This window comes from Choloepus didactylus, chromosome 11, assembly GCF_015220235.1.
Source record: "Choloepus didactylus isolate mChoDid1 chromosome 11, mChoDid1.pri, whole genome shotgun sequence".
Lineage (NCBI taxonomy): Eukaryota > Metazoa > Chordata > Mammalia > Pilosa > Megalonychidae > Choloepus > Choloepus didactylus.
The window spans coordinates 74139664-74159512 of NC_051317.1; the positions used below are offsets into that span (position 1 = coordinate 74139664).

The 19849-nt window shown below is 36.8% G+C and overlaps 1 protein-coding gene across 1 annotated transcript in view; it reads right to left on the bottom strand.

Moving 5' to 3' along the window:
• HCN1 (hyperpolarization activated cyclic nucleotide gated potassium channel 1) overlaps positions 1-19849 on the bottom strand; it is a 471748-nt gene that overhangs the window by 154463 nt on the left and 297436 nt on the right. The window contains exon 4 of the mRNA XM_037799144.1: positions 15218-15436. Coding sequence (XP_037655072.1) covers positions 15218-15436 — 219 coding nt within the window. The remainder of the gene's footprint in view (positions 1-15217; positions 15437-19849) is intronic.

Here is a 19849-nt window from a genome sequence, read left to right on the forward strand (position 1 = left end):
CTGATTACCTAAAAGACAGCTTGGCAAATAGTAGGTACTGAATATACTTGCAGAGTGAAAAAAAATCAATCAATACATGACTCAAGAACTGGATAACTCCCAAAGTTCTCTAACTAAGCTTCTCAATCATTTTCTCCATAACAGCACAATATGTAATTAGATTACACACATTTATAATACATACAGATATGTTTGAGTGTATGCTTTTCTTCTTTTTAATTTTTTTGATTGATACATTTAATTGAAGTTTTTGGTCTGTCTCCCCCAATAGTCTGGAATCTACATGAGGATGATTCATATCTGTGTTATTCACAATGGATCTATAAGACATAATTCAAAGTCTGGTACATTGTAGGCACTCAATAATATTTGATGGATTGAGAAATCTAATAAGCTATTCAAACAAGGAAAATCAGCAGGTGTATCTTAAGAAATGTGTCTTTCTGAATTTTATTCTCTGTGATCTGATACCTTTTGAAGATAATAACTACACATCTGATAGGAAACAAATGCCTCTTTTTATGTTACTATTTTATCAAGCACAGATGAAGATAAATGATCACTTCTCTTCTGAAATATTTGAGAATGATGAATATATCCAATGACCCACTCACAAACAATCATTATGACAAACTGGGGAACTTTACTGCAATGTTAGAGAAAGGAAAATCAAGAAAATATATAACTATCACTTATTTGCATCTTCTTTGCATAAGAATTTTTTTAAATTGCTTATTTTGTAAATTCTTATCAGGTAAATAATTTACTCCTATTTTAGAGATGAGGAAACAATCTGAAAAAATATATATAACTTGTGGTCCTGCAGGTATCATGAAGCAGAGTTGGAATTTGAACCCCATTCAGTCTGATGCTTATCACTGTGCACTTTCCACTAATACAACTGATCCAAGCAAACAGTTATATTAATGATATTTTAAAATTGTAACACACATCACTCAAGTGTTCTGGTAATTTGTTACATATAATGATGTCATAATACCTTCAATATCTTGATCTCCACCATCCTTATTTTAAATTATTTTAACTTTTTGTGCTAATTCTACCAAACAAAGAAACAATTATGTTTTTAAAATATGAGTACATAATTTCAAAATTTACAAGGATGTTTAAATTCCATGAGAAAAAATGAGTAACTATTAACTTCCATCATTTAAAATAGCTTGAGTTATTTCCAGGTAGTAATAAAGAGTACTGAATATTTTCAGTGATATTTTAATAGCAAAATTATAAAAGAATAAAAGATCCTCTTACTTCTTTTGTAAACCAAAGTATTCTCTTTCCATACCTCTCTCTTCCAGAAAAACAAAAAACAAGAAACAAAAAACTTACACAACATCTGAGGAATACATAAAAGCTGCTAGCAAAATCCATGGAAGTGATTTTATTTATTTACATTCTAAAACAGTGAAATGCTCCATGTTCTGAGAAATGTTTTATAACCCATTTTTATATAACATCATTCCTCCTCTGTGAAATAAGAAAAATAACTCCTCCAGAGGTTTGTTGGGGACTCTAATGATAAATGCTATATAGCCATGGTATTCACTCATGTTTCCTCTTTCGATGACTGCACGGTACTAGGTGTTTTGTAAAGCTGCTTCCAGTGCCAAGTGCCTTTCCTGCCAGATAAATTAAAGGTCTGTGTACAAATCTGATGAATGAATGTAATAAGATATTAACTCCCACAGACATCTGAATGATGGTCTATAGTACATCAAATATAATCAAACAAAAACTTTGAAACAATATGAAATCTGTGGGATAATATTTTATTAAATGAATAAAAATTGTGAAAATTGATTTTTCAAGGTGTAGTTTCACAGTCGATACAGCTGAAAGCACCTAAACTGCACTGACCAAAACATTTTGAGGAGTTATTCATATTTGGATGCTGCGATGGTTAACGTCATGTTGGTTCTGTTTTTCTGGAGGATCCTGACTAACACAGATGCAATACCTGTTTCCACTCTAGTTCACTAAACATAGGTGATCAGCCAAGACAGAATGTCATTGATTTGCTAACCTAATTTTAACCTGAGCATTACTGTTGTTTTCAAATAAAGTTAGGTTTAGTCAAAGAGTACAATCTTGGACTAATAATTCTAGCTTAACACGGGTCTTCTTTGGATGTTTTGGCCTGTCTCTGAGGGTTGGAAGATAAATGCAAAGCCCGATCTGTAAAGTACTTCTGATAATTTTATACTCTAATTACCCAGGCATTTCTCCAAAGTGCAGTGGGTTGGAAACTAAGTACTCTGCTTTGTATCGTTGCCACTCTTCTAGTTAGATATGTGAACATGGAGTTCAATTTGACCTCTCTGGGCCACAGATTTCCTATCTCTAAAATGTTAATTAATTGACAGCAAAAATTATAGTGCTATTGAGGATATCTAAACAGAAAAATCTTTCTTTCAAGTACCAGAGACATCAAAAACTTAACTGATTATCTGGAGGATAATACAGCGACTTAAAATGCATCATCCTAATGACAGTGAGCGACATGCATACCCACACTCAGAACACTGTCTTCTTATGATTCTTAAGAATGGTGTAGATGTAGTCTCTATTAATATCTAAAACAGGGCTGAAAAATGGGACACTATTTTACAATAATTTTTATAAACATTTAGTGAGCTTGTATTTCCTTAAACTCGATTTTTCAGCTTGCTAATAGATTGGATTATTACTGTAGAGCCATAGGAAAATTTTAATTTTTTTTAAGTTTGGAAGCTAGTTATCTGAATCATTTAAAAAAGAGAGAGAAGATTTTTTTTGAAAATTTAATTGCTTAAATTTTGTGATTTATCCAACATACAACTTCCTGGGTCTTGCATGGCAATACTGCCAAAAACCTGGAAGAATGAATCATCCAATCAGGAAACAGAATGTTCCAATAAGTGCAACTTCCAGGAGATTAAAGCTTTTACCCTTTAAAGTATAATCATTCTTCAAAACAATTTAAATTCTCCTGATATTTTAAGAGGTGTTTACCACCTTTTTAAAAGGTGTGTTTCAGTAGTTTTCAATATTACTGTGTTCATGCTATATTTTTTAATTTTAAAAATATTGGTGAAAGATCTGAAGAAATTAAATGGTGAATGGAATTAAAAATAAAAAGCAAATTTGGGGGAAGAAAAGAAAATCACACAATTATTGCATTCTATTTGGGCACCATACGGCTGTTTGAGAATGTCCGTTGCTATCCCATGTGATCCCATGCCACTTCACCTCTTATAGCACATATGCCTCAGTCTTACCATAATTGTAGTACAATTTCAGCTATACCAACTGCCTGCCTGATGACAACAAAACAGAAGGAACTCTCAATGTAGTACAAATTCATTTTAAAAATTGATCAACATTTGTTGGAGCATTGGTGAGAGATAAAGAGACCTTCAGCTAGAGCTTGGTCTAAACAAGTTGAAAGCTCCTAGTGCACACTGAAGTGGGTATCTACACTGCATTGTGCCATGATGCTGGCTTTTCACTGCAAAATATATGTTATCAGTTTCCTGTTCCTGCTCTTGCTCCTAGATTCTTGTGTATATATTTTTTCTCCCTTTCTTCTCTCCATGCACGTTTAGTAGTTCTGCATCTGCTTCTAGTTTGTTGCTTTTCAATTAAATTCGGGGGGGGAGTTTAATTCAGGGAGTCATTATTAGTAGCAATCTGAGCTCCAAATAAGAAAGATAGTTCTATAAATATTTAAAAAATGATTTAGTGATCCAATTGTCAACCTACCACTTAAAAATGAAACAAAAAAATGTAACAATAAAATGAAATTCAGTATTTTATGTTTTCATTGGGGAAAAAACTTATTTGAAATAGACTATGTGTATCATTTAATAGACATCTCAGATCCTCTATATATCACTTAGTAAAACTATAATACTGAAGACTTAGATCATTTTTCATCACATGAACGCTAAGTATTTTAATAGTGACTTTTTCCTAATTGCTTAAATAACTTCTAAAATTTCTGTTCATTAATATTGATAATATCTTGGTGAAGGAGGAGGATAGTAAGAAATCTTTTAAAATGAATATACTATTCTAGAAGATAATTTGACTTGGCAAAGCTTAAGCAGTGGATACAGAATATAATCATCTATCTTATATTATCATCTGAATAAATGTTTGTACCTTTCAAGTAAAGTATTGTGATAGTCAGAAAAAAAGTTGAAAACATTTGCATCAAAGAGGTTTATAGTTTCTTCTTTCGTATATAAAACATTCTTAACTTATATGTCAAATTCACACTATCATATATTTGGTTCATAATCCATGAGTGATCAAATTATATACATTCTTTGGAGGAAAAAAATCTGACTGTGGAAAGTGAATTATAATGCTATTTGTGATACATATCATATAATTCTGTTGTATACAAATTGCCTATCATTGATAATGACAGATAAAATCTGGGTTAGTGACTCAGAATGAATGATCAGATCACAATTGAAAAGCCAGGGTAAATAAAAGTAATTTTACATAAGTTTTTAATACTAATGTCATCTTTGTTGATAAAAAGAATGAATTCCATTAATGTTTTATTTTAAGACAGAGTACATAAAAAGCATTCCAGATGGTGTTTTCCAAATTTACTAACAGAGCTTATGTGTAGGATGGTTTAATGGAGGACCTACGTTCTTCCCTCCATTTTATTCTTCCACCACCCCTTGCTCTCTATATTTCTCCATTCTCTCTTCCACCTTCTTATAAAGTCATGTCATACTGGCTCTCCATCACATAGTAAACAAAATGCAAAAGGCCTTATTTGTTATCTCCTCTATTCTTTATCAAGGACCCTATCCCCCATCCAAAGTGCATGAGTTCCCTGGAAAATCTCAAGCATTTCCCTGACTCCTCAATTTTTGCTCTTTGACCTGTGGCAGAGGCTACTGTTTCAACTTGTTGGGAATTGAGTCATATCTGCCACAAAATGCATGTTCAGGTCCCAACTCCCGGTCCTGTGGGTGTGTTTGTAAATAGGACTTTTGAAGATATTATTAGTTAAGGAGTGCCCAACTGAATAAGAATGGGCCTTAATACAAATGGAGGAATCCTTTATAAGCAAAGAGAACTGGAAGAAGAAAGAAAACACAGTGAGCATCTGGAAGCTGGAAGTCAATGGAACCAGGAAGAGAAAAGAGAAGCTGCCACTATATGCAATGCTATATGATGGAAAAGCTTAGGAAGCCCAAAGACTGCTGGCCAGCTAGAAGATACCTACTCAGGCAGGAGGCAAGCCTTCCAGGTAGCCTCTGAAAACATGAGCCAATAAATTCCTGTCATTAGCCAGCATATTTTATGGTATTAGCATCTAGGAAGCTAAGACACACTTAAATCTGTTCTCTGCCACTTCCAGAGTGATGGCATTGTTAGCTGGTCACAGAACTGCCTGGCTACACTAATTTTTAAGCTCTTTTCAGCTTGAGTAGGAGCATGACTAAATTCGCATTCATAGAACATGAGGATGTATGTGCTTCTCCATGTTCTCTTCCTCTTGTCATGAGCTAGAAGACAGATATGACCATGACACTATCTTCAAAAGTCCTATTTACAAACACACCCACAGGACCGGGAGTTGGGACCATGCAGACAAAAACAATTCTCTTGAACAGTAGTTCTCAAAGGGTGGAACCTGGACCAACAGTGTCAGCATCACCTGAGAGCTCATTACACATATAAATTCTCAGACTCCACTCTAGACCTAATGGATCAGAAACTCTGGGAGTCGGGACCCCGAATCTGTTTTAACAAGGGCTCCAGGTGAACATGAAACACACTCAAATTTGGAAGGCATTGTCCTAGGGGATAATAGAGGAAAACCTCGGAAGATCCTACATCCCCAAATAACCATCTGAAGCAATGCCTCCACTGATCTGGTCTCTCATCTCATGAAGTTTACTTATGAAATTACCTAGGACTTTAAGTCACTAAATTGTTGAGTGTCCTTGTTAAAAGAGCTTAGCAATTGCTTTAAGTAGTATTATTCAGTCTGGAATATACTGTTTAATAGTTTAATATTTCCACCTGTTAAAATCAAAATCCTATCTGGGTCTTTGCAAATTAGCACTGGCCCATTTGCCTAATGCCAAGGAACACTAGATCATTTTGCTTTCTTTCAATCCACACTGCCAACTGAACACTTGAAAAAATGCAAATCTAATCACACCACTCGTCCGCTTCAAAGCCATTATATTCTCATTGTATTTAGGCTAGACACAACACGGTAAAAAAGGTCGACTAGGTTCCACCTAATCTGACCCATACCAATCTCTCCAGACTCATCTAGAGCCTTTTTCTCCTTTCTCTCTTTTCTAGCCACAGCATCCTTGTGTTTTTGAATCATGCCTAGCTTTTCTCACTGAGGGCCTTTGCCCATGCTGGTAACTTTGATATCTTACTAACTTCTGTCATCCTTCAGGTCACTTCTTAAATATCACTTTTTCCTTCTTCCCCATTCCCATCCCTTATGAATCAGATCACAATCTTAAATTTTTTTTTACCATGCCTTTGCATTTACCTTCACAGTACTTTTAAAATTTTATGGTAATTTATTGCTTTCTATGCATCTTGTTACTGGATGTCATCCCCTCTTCATCCCACAATCTGCTTACTATATAATAAGGAGCTTGCTTGGTGAGGAAAAGTACCGTATCTATTTGCTTACTTTGTATATTCAGCATCTAGTACCAGGCCTGACTCACAAGAAACATTCAGTAAATATGCATTGAACTGAAAAAAATGGATCATCTGCCTCAATTCAATTCTTATCTCTGAAGATTATTTTGACCCTGTGTCAGTTTGAATGTATTATGCCCCCCCAAATGCCATTATCTTTTATGCAGTTTTGTGTGGACAGATGTATTGGTGTTGATTAAATTGTAATTCTTTGAGTGTTTCCATGGAGATGTGACCCACCCAACTGTGGGTGATGACTCTGATTGGATAGCTTCTATGGAGGCGTGGCCCTGCCCATTCAGCATCGGCCTTGATTAATTCACTGGAGCCCTATAAAAGCTCAGAGAGAAGAAGCAAGCTTGCTAGAGCCAATAGGAACATGTTGAAGAACACACAAGAGCTGAGAGAGGAGCAGCAGCTTACAGGAGACATTTGGGTGATGGCCTTTGAAAGCAGATTTTTTCTCTGAAGAAGTTAAGGGAGTACAAATGCCCCAAGAACAACTCAGAGTGACATTTTTGAGGAGCTGCAGCCTAGAGAGGAAAGTCCTGGGAGAAGGCTATTTTGAAACCAAAACTCTGGAGCAGATGCCAGCCACGTGCCTTTCCAGCTAACAGAGGTTTTCCAGACGCCATTGACCATCCTCCAGTGAAAGTACCCAATTGTTGATGACTTACCTTGGACACTTTATGGCCTTAAGACTGTAACTCTGTAACCAAATAAACCCCCTTTATAAAAGCCGATCCATTTCTGGTGTTTTGTGAAAAAGCAGCATTAGCAAACTGGAACAGACCCTAATGCCTTATAAAGAAATGTTATTACCAGTGGTTTTATTAATCACAGTGTCCTTATCTATTTAAAAAGCTGAAGTTTCTATTCCTGTTTTATCTATTTGGGTTGATGATTCTATCAATAAGTATTTATGAAGTGATCCATTTGATCCTGGAGCTTCACAATCTAGGTCAGAGTATATCATATTCTATGCACAGCTATGATTCTTTTTTTTTTTCCCAAAAGATACCTCCTAAAATCTCCCTAAAAGAATACAACTTCCCATTGTTAAATTTTTGCAAAGGATGTGCTTTTCCTAATGAACAAGAGCACCACCCAGCATTCTAAACTATTCTTAGGTAGATCATAACCCAGCCTTACTTTGTATTCCTCTATGCAAGGTAAAGCTTTTGCTTATCCAAAGTAGATGATCCAGTATTCCCCATACCTCCTTTACCTCTAAGCCTTTGCACATTTAGTTCTGTCTGCTAGGAATCTTCTCAAAATTAGAGTCCTTTTCTGGGACATTTCTCCTATCGTAACTTTATTGCTGTCTGCTGATTTCCTCTGCATTCTTCCAAACCCATTTCAAATGGATCCCAATGGTCTGGCTAACAAATGCAAGTTACATGCAGGGTGATTCTTGCCCATTGTGGGTTCTTGTCCTTTAGTGGCTCCCTGACCATAAGCTTCTCCCCTGTAAAAGTGCTGAATAGTGTATTTATGTCTTATGATATATAAGAAACTTAAATAAAATAAAAGCAAAACATTTGTGGGAACACTTTGGGGAGAAAACCAAATGAAAAGATAAGCATTTCTAAAAAAATTAAATCCATAGATTAATTAATAAAAGAAAATAATGAATAATGCAACTCTTCTTTAGAGCCATTACAAGAATCTGTCACTTGTGCTGTAAATGATAAAATGTTAACTGCAAAGAACTAAATGAAGACTTGGTGAGGACAAATCTTTAGCACTTTGCAGTCCTGCAAATTTAAATACTTCCCAATATACACACGGGAAATTATCACCGAGGGCAAAAGGATACTATGTTCCCCAGTGGGATTTATCAGAATATAAAATTTGACAAACAGGGATAGAGAGTTTTGCACTTGGTAAAATTGTCTTTCTGCTTAGTTAAATTAAGAGCCTCCAGTTTCATCCCTTTACTTGTTCTAACCTTTATAATACATAGTGAATGTAAAATTTCTTTTCCCAGCTGAGAACATGAAGTATCTATGAGGAGCCCGATTTGTTAGCAGCTCAAGTGGCTACATAAAGCCAACCAAGGGCTATTGCACTGGTACCTGTTTTTGTAGGAGAGAACCTCATAGATAGCCTGGCCTGAGAACGTTTGGCAGTACTTAGCACACATGAAATTCAGCTCCTAGGAAGCAAAAGCATGTATTAGTCTAATGGTAATCTTTCCAACTAATTAAAGAGCTTATGGCATTCTCATGTTAAAGGAATGAATAAAGATTTTCTGATTTATGAAGAAAACCAATTGAAAAATTTTGCGGAAAGCACCTGGATTTTAAAGCTACTTCTTCCTAAGAATGATCTCAATGAAAATTATTTTTGCAAACCATTTTTCACTAAGGCCACAAGGTCAGTATGATTTTCCTAGCTTGAAGTCATTGCAACTTTGTAACTTCAAAGTTTTTCTTCTTCTGAGGACAAATACTACTGTATTCTACAAAACACAATAAAACAAATATACTAGTTCAATTGAATACATTTCTTGATAAGAAGATAGGTTGCCAAACAGGTTGTAATTGTTGTTTTCTTTTTTAACTGACTAATAACGTTATTTATAAACTATCACAACCATTACTCCAAAATGCTTCTCTTTGCTAAGCCATTACTCTGGTCATACAGTCTAAGTTGTTTCATTTTGTTTTTTTAGTTGAAGACTCAGAAATATATGACAGCAGGACAAATTCTCCCATCTAACTTTCTGAGACAAGCATTTCCATCAGTTTTGACATCTTGAAGCAGAACACTCCTGACCAACCCAGCAAATAAGAAATGGCTTTCAACCTTGATGAGAGGTGCTTTGATAATATATCTTTTTGAAGGACAGGGAGAGCAATCTCAGAATTCTAGAAGGTAAAGCATATTGAAAACTTAGTTTGTAAAAATGATGAGCTGTGTTTAAGCAAAATAAAGCAGCAAACACTTGCTGAAACGCCTAAGGCAATTTGTTTATATACAAGTAAATAGAGAAAATAATAAGAAGAAAATAATGTTCCATGTATACTCAAGTGACAGAACATTCAGGAAAGTTCAAATTATGTTCTCCTACTCTTGTTTATGATAGAAAAAAGGCTGGACACCCACAAATATCTTTAATCCTTACTATCTCATCTGGGTAATGTTGCATCCTCAGCATCAAGGTGTTGAGATTTCAATGTGTGGGGCTGAAATACATGACAACAGAAACCACTGTTCCTCCTGTCACTGTGCTTATAGCACCTCTGAGCAGATAGAATGCCCACAGTAACAGATCACTATAGGTGGGGTGATGAGGGACGAGGCCAGAGCCTCTTCAGCTGCATTCCAAAGGGAAGGGCAGCACTTATGCAAACAGTGAAGAGGCCGAAAGTATATAAAGCAAGGGAAAAGAAAGAGAGTGAAAGATGATATGTAGAAATCGATTGGTTTGTGAAGAGAGAAATGATTAACTGGCTGGAGAAGAGATCTGGTTGAGTGATTCCTAATAGTTAAAAGTTAAAAGATTTGGTTCCAACCCTCCTCTATCCAAATTTTTCTTGAAGGGCATTTTACCAAGAAAGAATATCTCTTAACCTTAATTACTTAATTTAAATGAATTGAAATCGTCTCTATTGCAAATAGGATTCTAATAGCTAGAAAAGAGAGCAGGCCTTGGTGTGTAGACTTTTTTGTGTCTCTGGGGTACTATTAGCTTATACAAATTTAGATAATTAGACTGATTAAAAAATAAAGATTCCTATGGAATAAGAAATTTATGCTGCAGTTCGGGTAACAGCCTTTTCATTTACAAAGAAGGAATAAGGCTCTATGAATCATGACTTGAAACCAAGAAAATCAATTGCCTGAACTGACTAGGTTTGGGATATTATATTTTGGTATGATTACATGCAATCATATACTTGAATACAGTTTCATACAGGATTACATATAACTCACTGATATGGTTCAGAGACTATTTACATTCAACTGTGCCTTTTTATCCAAAGTGCCTGTAATGGGAGTCAAGTAAACTCTTTCAGAGATGAACAAAATTGTATCATTTTGGATAAGTTTAGTATCTTTATTTCAAATCATCAAAAAATTGAGTCTTCAATATTTTAGAATTTATACAACACAATCATTTGAAGCTAGAAGTAGCACTCAGTCTCTTGTGATCTAACCTTAGAAAGCACAGTCTATTTAGGCAACCCATTCCTGTTCCTGACTTGGATTTATACACTCTGCTTCCTGGATTCAGGAAGCTATTCAATGCATAAAGGTATATATAGTAATTTTCATATAATTAAAGCAATTCTCTGGTTATATTCAAATTTCACATTAAAAAGCTTTTATGTACATGAAGTTTACTAAGTTTAAGTTGAAAATATCTCACTCTGAGTTCATCATGTGTATTGTGTTAAAAACTTGCTGGTTAGAGAGGGATAATTGCACCTAAAAGCTATCGCTGTTATTACTTGGAGAAGTAAGAGACTTGCAAGACTAGAAATAATAGCAGGATTCCCAGGGGTGCCAAAATGTTGAACTAAGATAGAGTAGTATAAAGAAATAAGGTTGACAAAAAGTTTCTTTTCATGAAGACTCCATGAACTGCAAGTATATATAGAAAAGAGAATAATCACCCAGAGTTAGTTACAAAAGAAAGGAAGATTCACTGTGGGAAGTATGTCTAGAGAGGAATTTCCTTAAGTACATTCCTTTGAACATAAATCCATTAAAATGCAAGAGGGCTCGGCACGCAGGGCAGAGAAAACACAATAAATGTTCAGAGCACACACATTTATACCAAAATAAACTTCAATAGCATTGCTTCAATAAACATTTCCAAACTTATTTGACTAGGGAACAATTTTTTATGTGACTTTTTGACAACATCTGTGGAAGAAGCCCTAAGAAGGACTTTTGAATCCTTATCATCCAACTTCTGTGTTTCCTATGAGTGGGGCTATAAGGAGAGGTCTAAAAGGCTGGTAGGGTTTGACTGACCCCTCCTGTCTCATGTTCACTGAGACACTAATATGAGAGATGACAGAATACTGGTTGTATAAGTGATCCACTCTTACGCAAGTTTGCAACTGTAAAAGGCCTCAGCCATTTCTGAGCTAGCATGCATTTCCTCAGCTTTAGCAAACTAAAACATGCATCAAAGCTAAACAGAGAGATCAGAGTAAAGTGAGAATTTTCCTGATGGGAGTAGTGGGAGTTCTTTCGAGAGCATGGCTGCTCTTCTGTGCTCAAGGGTAGGAGTATGGGAGAGCTCCCTTCTAACACAAGACCTGTGGGGAGTGCTTAAGGCAAACTGCTTGAGAATTTTTGAGAAAAGTTCACATATTTGGGAGACATGGGGCTGAATATGATTCACATATGTGAACACACAGTCTGTGGATTATGTCTGACTCCTCCCAAGGAGAGAGAAGGCCAGCTACAGGTTTCCCACTGGTTTGATGAAGGACAGGGGAGTGCTGGAGATGGTCCCAGAGAGGGATGCACATAGGCTTCTCTGTGAGCCAGATCTGGGCCATGCAGGTGGGCCAATATTGGCATGTTGGGTCCTGCCCAAGAGTGTCTCCTGATGGAGCAAGGAGCCCTCAGCAGAAAGAGGCAGGAGAAGTACTGCCAGATTCTTAAGGCCTCATCTAGGGAATTGCTGGAGGAAGGCACAGCAGGGTTCCTCCAAGGAGTCCAAAACACCTTACCAGGGAAGTGTCTGCTTTAATCATCTGCTTTAATCATCTACCAGACCCACATAAGACACTGGTTTAACACATCTAACAGGCACAGTAAGGGCCACCTCTTCCCCTTCCTCCTTCCTCCTCTCTTCTACTCTGCTGAAAAGACAAACAACAGCTCTTGTAAGGCTTATGATAGGAGAAGGGAGATTAACACCAACCTCATCTTTCTCTTTCCTGGCTTCTAGCCCCCAAAAGTACTGGGTGGGGGTGGGAGATCATTTAGCATAAAGCCAAATTCAGAGTTCTGATTTTTACATGAGACTGGCCACCTGATTACTGCACTGAATGCATGCAGAGGATTTAGAGTTGAAAGCACTCTAAATCATGTTAAGCAACATTGAGCAGAAAACCCATGGTAATTGCGAGAGTCTCTATCTAAAGCAAAGGAGATTGACCTTACTAAATAAAGTTTTAAAGTGACAATTGGAGACAAAAATACAATTATTTTTGGTTGTATTTCGAGTTGAGATTGTTCAATATACTAGTTAGAGAAGCCAGGCAGCTTGCTGGTGATCTATAGAAGAGTGTTGAGGAGGAACATTTTAAATACTCTCCCACACCATAAAGTCTCTATATCCGAGAAAAGGGGGAAATGCAGCTGCATGAAATGTAGTAGAATATAAAATATAATCTCCCATGAAATTAGCAATGTAAATTGTGAATCACATTCAATCAGCAATGAGAACGTGTAAAAATCATCATGCATTGTTTAATCAAGAGAGAAAATAATGATAGTGATGATGATGACAACTCATTATGCAGTCACATGGAAATATCTACTCTAGTCCTGTCACTTTATTAGCAGTGGATTACCATGCAGAAAAGGTTTTCATAATCATTGGGCCCTAAACTACTGGTGGAGAAGATTGAACCACTTCTGGTTGGGAGATCCAGAGTGAAGAATTTCTTCCTAGTAAGGAAAAATTTTAAGATCCCAAACTAGAACAGTGGACTGGATGACTTACAGCCAACTGGACTTAATCGGTATATTCAGTCAAGCCAAACCGCACCATGAGAAATGGAGAGGTAGTTGAATGTTGTGTCTAGGAGTGAACTCCAGAGCCAGACTAGGTGGGTTGAAACCTAGCTGCACTCTGAGTGGCTACTACAAAAGCTGTTAGAGTTTGTCACTTTTACATCAAAAATATGTTATTACTAGGTACATGGTAGTGAAAATAAAACAATATTAATTTTGCAGGCAGCTGTGGCAGATAGTCCCAAGACACCTAAACACAAATATTAAGTATAAGAATAATTAAGCAAAAAACAAAACAAAATTAAAAATGGCCAAATCACAAAATAAACCACAAATCAATCATACACTATACAAAGCCATTCTATAAGACTGAATTGAAGATTAGACATTTATTGTTCTTAAAATTTTAAAAAAAAATAAGCAAAATGTCTTTTAAAGACTTGTCCTGAATTATACTACTGCCTGAATAGAAAATGAGTATGGCATTCTAGAGCCAAGTTTCTTGACAGATCTTGGTTTAGAGATGAAAATTCATTATATCCTTTCAATCAGCAATAGAAACATCAAATACACTTTGTTGTAATCTTATCTAAAATACCCATAAATATAACCTAAATTCATTTGAGTCTGTAATTTTCAGTCCAAGTCCCCATTGTACAAAGTTTCTTCTTCCTTACTGTGCTCTTTGTTCTTTCCAATTTAATTGGAGGCTTTATTTTAAAATGAAACCCAAAGCAATTCTAACTTTTCATCTTTTCATTATTTCAGTAATAAAATACCAACTTGCTCACTGTAATAGTTGGTGACAGTGCAATTACATTCATTGGAAATAAAGTTTAGGTTCCCTTTCTCTTATTGCATAAATACAGTGTTAAAAACTTCTGTAAATAAAGCAACAATCAAAATGATCTTTTGGTGTTTTGAAAATAATTTTGAGTCTATGCTGTTATCACTCACCAGGAGAATATCTAGAACTTTTTTAGCCATTATTTTCAGAAATGCTCTTCATGAAGATGCATGCTATCCTCTGCAATGTTTACCAGAGTCCCCAAATTATAAATTCTTCCATCAGTTATGGAATAGTCTTATTTCTATGCCAGATAGGTGATGATGTTTGGTCAAGACTGTAAGTACTGCCCAAGTTTAAGTACCAAAGTAATTTAGCATATGGAAAACAGTCAATGAATAAATTACAGAATACGTTTACTTTCTCTTTGGAAAAGTAACAGCTGATCACTTTAATTAGCACATTGCACATCAGAATGCATGGCAGCAGCTGTTAATATGCATTTTTAAGACTGGATGGTGTGATGAGTTAACTAGATAGAAGGCCAGCATATGTTCAGCTAAGCTTATGAACTGTAATATAAATTATGATTATAGCATGTGGAGAGGCGCTGAGGGACACGTGCCAGTGATTGCTTCTCCCCCTGTAAGTCACCAAGATACTGTGCTAGCACATACTAGAGAAGGGTTTATATTATTCTAGCTTTTGAAATATGATAGAATATGAAGCATGATAACATGTGAAGTCAGCTACATATATTCTGAAGTAACTATTTTTTCTGTGGATGCAAAGTCAGATTTTTAAAAAAATTATTCAGGAGAGAAACTGAAAGTGAATAAAAGCTGAGAATGATCATCATGAAAAGACCTCAAAATATCAGAACAGTTTGTGCTTCCCTGCTTAAACATTTTGTTCTCATTATATTTTTGAGGGGGTTGGTTTAGTTAGTTCAAGCACAATTCAATTTACAAACTAGTAGGTTGAAGATTAATTACAGATAAAGCCAATTACCTTCTCTTGATACTGCCGCCGTGAAGAATCCAAAGACTGGATTAAAGCTGTGGCATGGCCAACAAACATAGCATAGCAGGTGGCCCCGACAATCATACTCAGCATGGTAATCCAGAGGTCAGACATGCTGACTGGGGCTTGGGCTCCATACCCGATGCACAACATGTGACTCATTGCTTTGAAGAGTGCATATGAATATTGCTTTCCCCAAGAATCATTCTGGAACAAAAAGAGATTAAAAAAAATAGACTGAGCCTTTAACAGAATGAAAAATGAGTATGATCTGTACACAGAAGCATTATAGAATAGTGGGCATGGAGAAATATCTTTGTAATGGAGCATTTACACATGTACTTCTTACAGCATCGAATGGAGATGTTTGTCAGAGCTTGCCTAGAATGATGAAATAGAAATAATCTACTGCTAATCCATGCATTGTTTTCCTATTCAGTTTTAGGTTAGTTGAATTTATAATTAAATTACTTTGGGTACACTGGTGCAAGTATCACAAAAAAATGCAACGAAAGAATGCTGATGCGTTCATTTTAAATTTCAAAGTAATTTGTTCATTCTCTAGTAATATATTTGGAAGCTGAGAAGTGCAGCAGATAGGTGTGAAGCATATGGGTTCAAGTATAGGAATTTTTGTCAAAACAAGACACTTTGATTTAAAAATTCAAATTGTTATATTTATGGTCTCTAATTCTATTATCTATCTTAAATGAAAAATAAACAAGCATGTTTTGGAAATATAGGTCTTATAAATTTAAAGTCCTTTCTTGAATCCCTCTTTCAGAGTAATGTAGACTGAAATTCAAATGTCAAGGGTGAAGATGGGGGATTGTTTTTGCTTTAATAAAATAATAAAATGAAATGGGGGCGGAGGCGGGGCAAAATGGCAGACTGGTGAGCTGTATGTTTTAGTTACTCCTCCAGGAAAGTAGGTAGAAAGCCAGGAACTGCGTGGACTGGACACCACAGAGCAATCTGACTTTGGGCATACTTCATACAACACTCATGAAAATGAGGAACTGCTGAGATCAGTGAAATCTGTAAGTTTTTGCTGCCAGGGGACCCGCGCCCCTCCCTGCCAGGCTCAGTCCCGGGGGAGGAGGGGCTGTCAGCTCCGGGAAGGAGAAGGGAGAACTGCAGTGGCAGCCCTTATCGGAATCTCATTCTACTGATCCAAACTCCAACCATAGATAGACTGAGACCAGACACCAGAGAATCTGAGAGCAGCCAGCCCAGCAGAGAGGAGACAGGCATAGAAAAAAAACAACACGAAAAACTCCAAAATAAAAGTGGAGGATTTTTGGAGTTCTGCTGAACATAGAAAGGGGAAGGGCCCTGAGGCGCATATGCAAATCCCGAAGAAAAGCTGATCTCTCTGCCCTGTGGACCTTTCCTTAATGGCCCTGATTGCTTTGTCTCTTAGCATTTCAATAACCCATTAGATCTCTGAGGAGGGCCCGTTTTTTTTTGTTGTTGTTGTTGTTTTTTTAATCCTTTTTTCTTTTTCTAAAACAATTACTCTAAGAAGCCCAATACAGAAAGCTTCAAAGACTTGCTATTTGGGCAGGTCAAGTCAAGACCAGAACTAGGAGAGCTCTGAGACAAAACGCAATAATCCAGTGGCTGAGAAAATTCACTAAACACCACAACTTCCCAAGAAAAGAGGGGTGTCCACTCACAGCCATCATCTTGATGGACAGGAAACACTCCTGCCCATCGCCAGCCCCATAGCCCAGAACTGCCCCAGACAACCCAGTGTGACGGAAGTGCTTCAAATAACAGGCACACACCACAAAACTGGGCGTGGACATTAGCCTTCCCTGCAACCTCAGCTGATTGTCCCAGAGTTGGGAAGGTAGAGCAGTGTGAATTAACAAAGCCCCATTCAGCCATCATTTCAGCAGACTGGGAGCTTCCCTACACAGCCCAGCAGCCCAGAACTGCCCTGGGGGGACGGCACTCACCTGTGACATAGCACAGTCATCCCTCAACAGAGGACCCGGGGTGCACGGCCTGGAAGAGGGGCCCACTTGCAAGTCTCAGGAGCCATACGCCAATACCAAGGACTTGTGGGTCAGTGGCAGAGACAAACTGTGGCAGGACTGAACTGAAGGATTAGACTATTGCAGCAGCTTTAAAACTCTAGGATCACCAGGGAGATTTGATTGTTAGAGCCACCCCCCCCCTCCCTGACTGCCCAGAAACACGCCCCACATACAGGGCAGGCAACACCAACTACACACGCAAGCTTGGTACACCAATTGGACCCCACAAGACTCACTCCCCCACTCACCAAAAAGGCTAAGCAGGGGAGAACTGGCTTGTGGAGAACAGGTGGCTCGTGGACGCCACCTGCTGGTTAGTTAGAGAAAGTGTACTCCACGAAGCTGTAGATCTGACAAATTAGAGATAAGGACTTCAATTGGTCTACAAATCCTAAAAGAACCCTATCAAGTTCAGCAAATGCCACGAGGCCAAAAACAACAGAAAATTATAAAGCATATGAAAAAACCAGACGATATGGATAACCCAAGCACCCAAATCAAAAGATCAGAAGAGACACAGCACCTAGAGCAGCTACTCAAAGAACTAAAGATGAACAATGAGACCATAGTATGGGAGATAAAGGAAATCAAGAAGACCCTAGAAGAGCATAAAGAAGACATTGCAAGACTAAATAAAAAAAATGGATGATCTTATGGAAATTAAAGAAACTGTTGACCAAATTAAAAAGATTCTGGACACTCATAGTACAAGACTAGAGGAAGTTGAACAACGAATCAGTGACCTGGAAGATGACAGAATGGAAAATGAAAGCATAAAAGAAAGAATTGGGAAAAAAATTGAAAAAATCGAAATGGACCTCAGGGATATGATAGATAATATGAAACGTCCAAATATAAGACTCATTGGTGTCCCAGAAGGGGAAGAAAAGGGTAAAGGTCCAGGAAGAGTATTCAAAGAAATTGTTGGGGAAAACTTCCCAAATCTGCTAAACAACATAAATACACAAATCATAAATGCTCAGCGAACTCCAAATAGAATAAATCCAAATAAACCCACTCCGAGACATATTATGATCACACTGTCAAACACAGAAGAGAAGGAGCAAGTTCTGAAAGCAGCAAGAGAAAAGCAATTCACCACATACAAAGGAAACAGCATAAGACTAAGTAGTGACTACTCAGCAGCCACCATGGAGGCGAGAAGGCAGTGGCACGATATATTTAAAATTCTGAGTGAGAAAAATTTCCAGCCAAGAATACTTTATCCAGCAAAGCTCTCCTTCAAATTTGAGGGAGAGCTTAAATTTTTCACAGACAAACAAATGCTGAGAGAATTTGCTAACAAGAGACCTGCCCTACTGGAGATACTAAAGGGAGCCCTACAGACAGAGAAACAAAGAAAGGACAGAGAGACTTGGAGAAAGGTTCAGTACTAAAGAGATTCGGTATGGGTACAATAAAGGATATTAATAGACAGAGGGGAAAAATATGACAAACATAAACCAAAGGATAAGATGGCAGATTCAAGAAATGCCTTCACGGTTATAACGTTGAATGTAAATGGATTAAACTCCCCAATTAAAAGATAAAGATTCGCAGAATGGATCAAAAAAATGAACCATCAATATGTTGCATACAAGAGACTCATCTTAGACACAGGGACACAAAGAAACTGAAAGTGAAAGGATGGAAAAAAATATTTCATGCAAGCTACAGCCAAAAGAAAGCAGGTGTAGCAATATTAATCTCAGATAAAATAGACTTCAAATGCAGGGATGTTTTGAGAGACAAAGAAGGTCACTACATACTAATAAAAGGGGCAATTAAGCAAGAAGAAATAACAATCGTAAATGTCTATGCACCCAACCAAGGTGCCACAAAATACATGAGAGAAACACTGGCAAAACTAAAGGAAGCAATTGATGTTTCCACAATAATTATGGGAGACTTCAACACATCACTCTCTCCTATAGAGGGATCAACCAGACAGAAGACCAATAAGGAAATTGAAAACCTAAACAATCTGATAAATGAATTAGATTTAACAGACATATACAGGACATTACATCCCAAATCACCAGGATACACATACTTTTCTAGTGCTCATGGAACTTTCTCCAGAATAGATCATATGCTGGGACATAAAACAAGCCTCAATAAATTTAAAAAGATTGAAATTATTCAAAGCACATTCTCCGACCACAATGGAATACAATTAGAAGTCAATAACCATCAGAGACTTAGAAAATTCACCAATACCTGAAGGTTAAACAACACACTCCTAAACAATCAGTGGGTTAAAGAAGAAATAGCAAGAGAAATTGCGAAATATATAGAGATGAATGAAAATGAGAACACAACATACCAAAATCTATGGGATGCAGCAAAAGCACTGCTAAGGGGGAAATTTATAGCACTAAACGCATATATGAAAAAGGAAGAAATCAAAGAACTAATGGATCAACTGAAGAAGCTAGAAAATGAACAGCAAACCAATCCTAAACCAAGTAGAAGAAAAGAAATAACAAGGATTAAAGCAGAAATAAATGACATAGAGAACAAAAAAACAATAGAGAGGATAAATATCACCAAAAGTTGGTTCTTTGAGAAGATC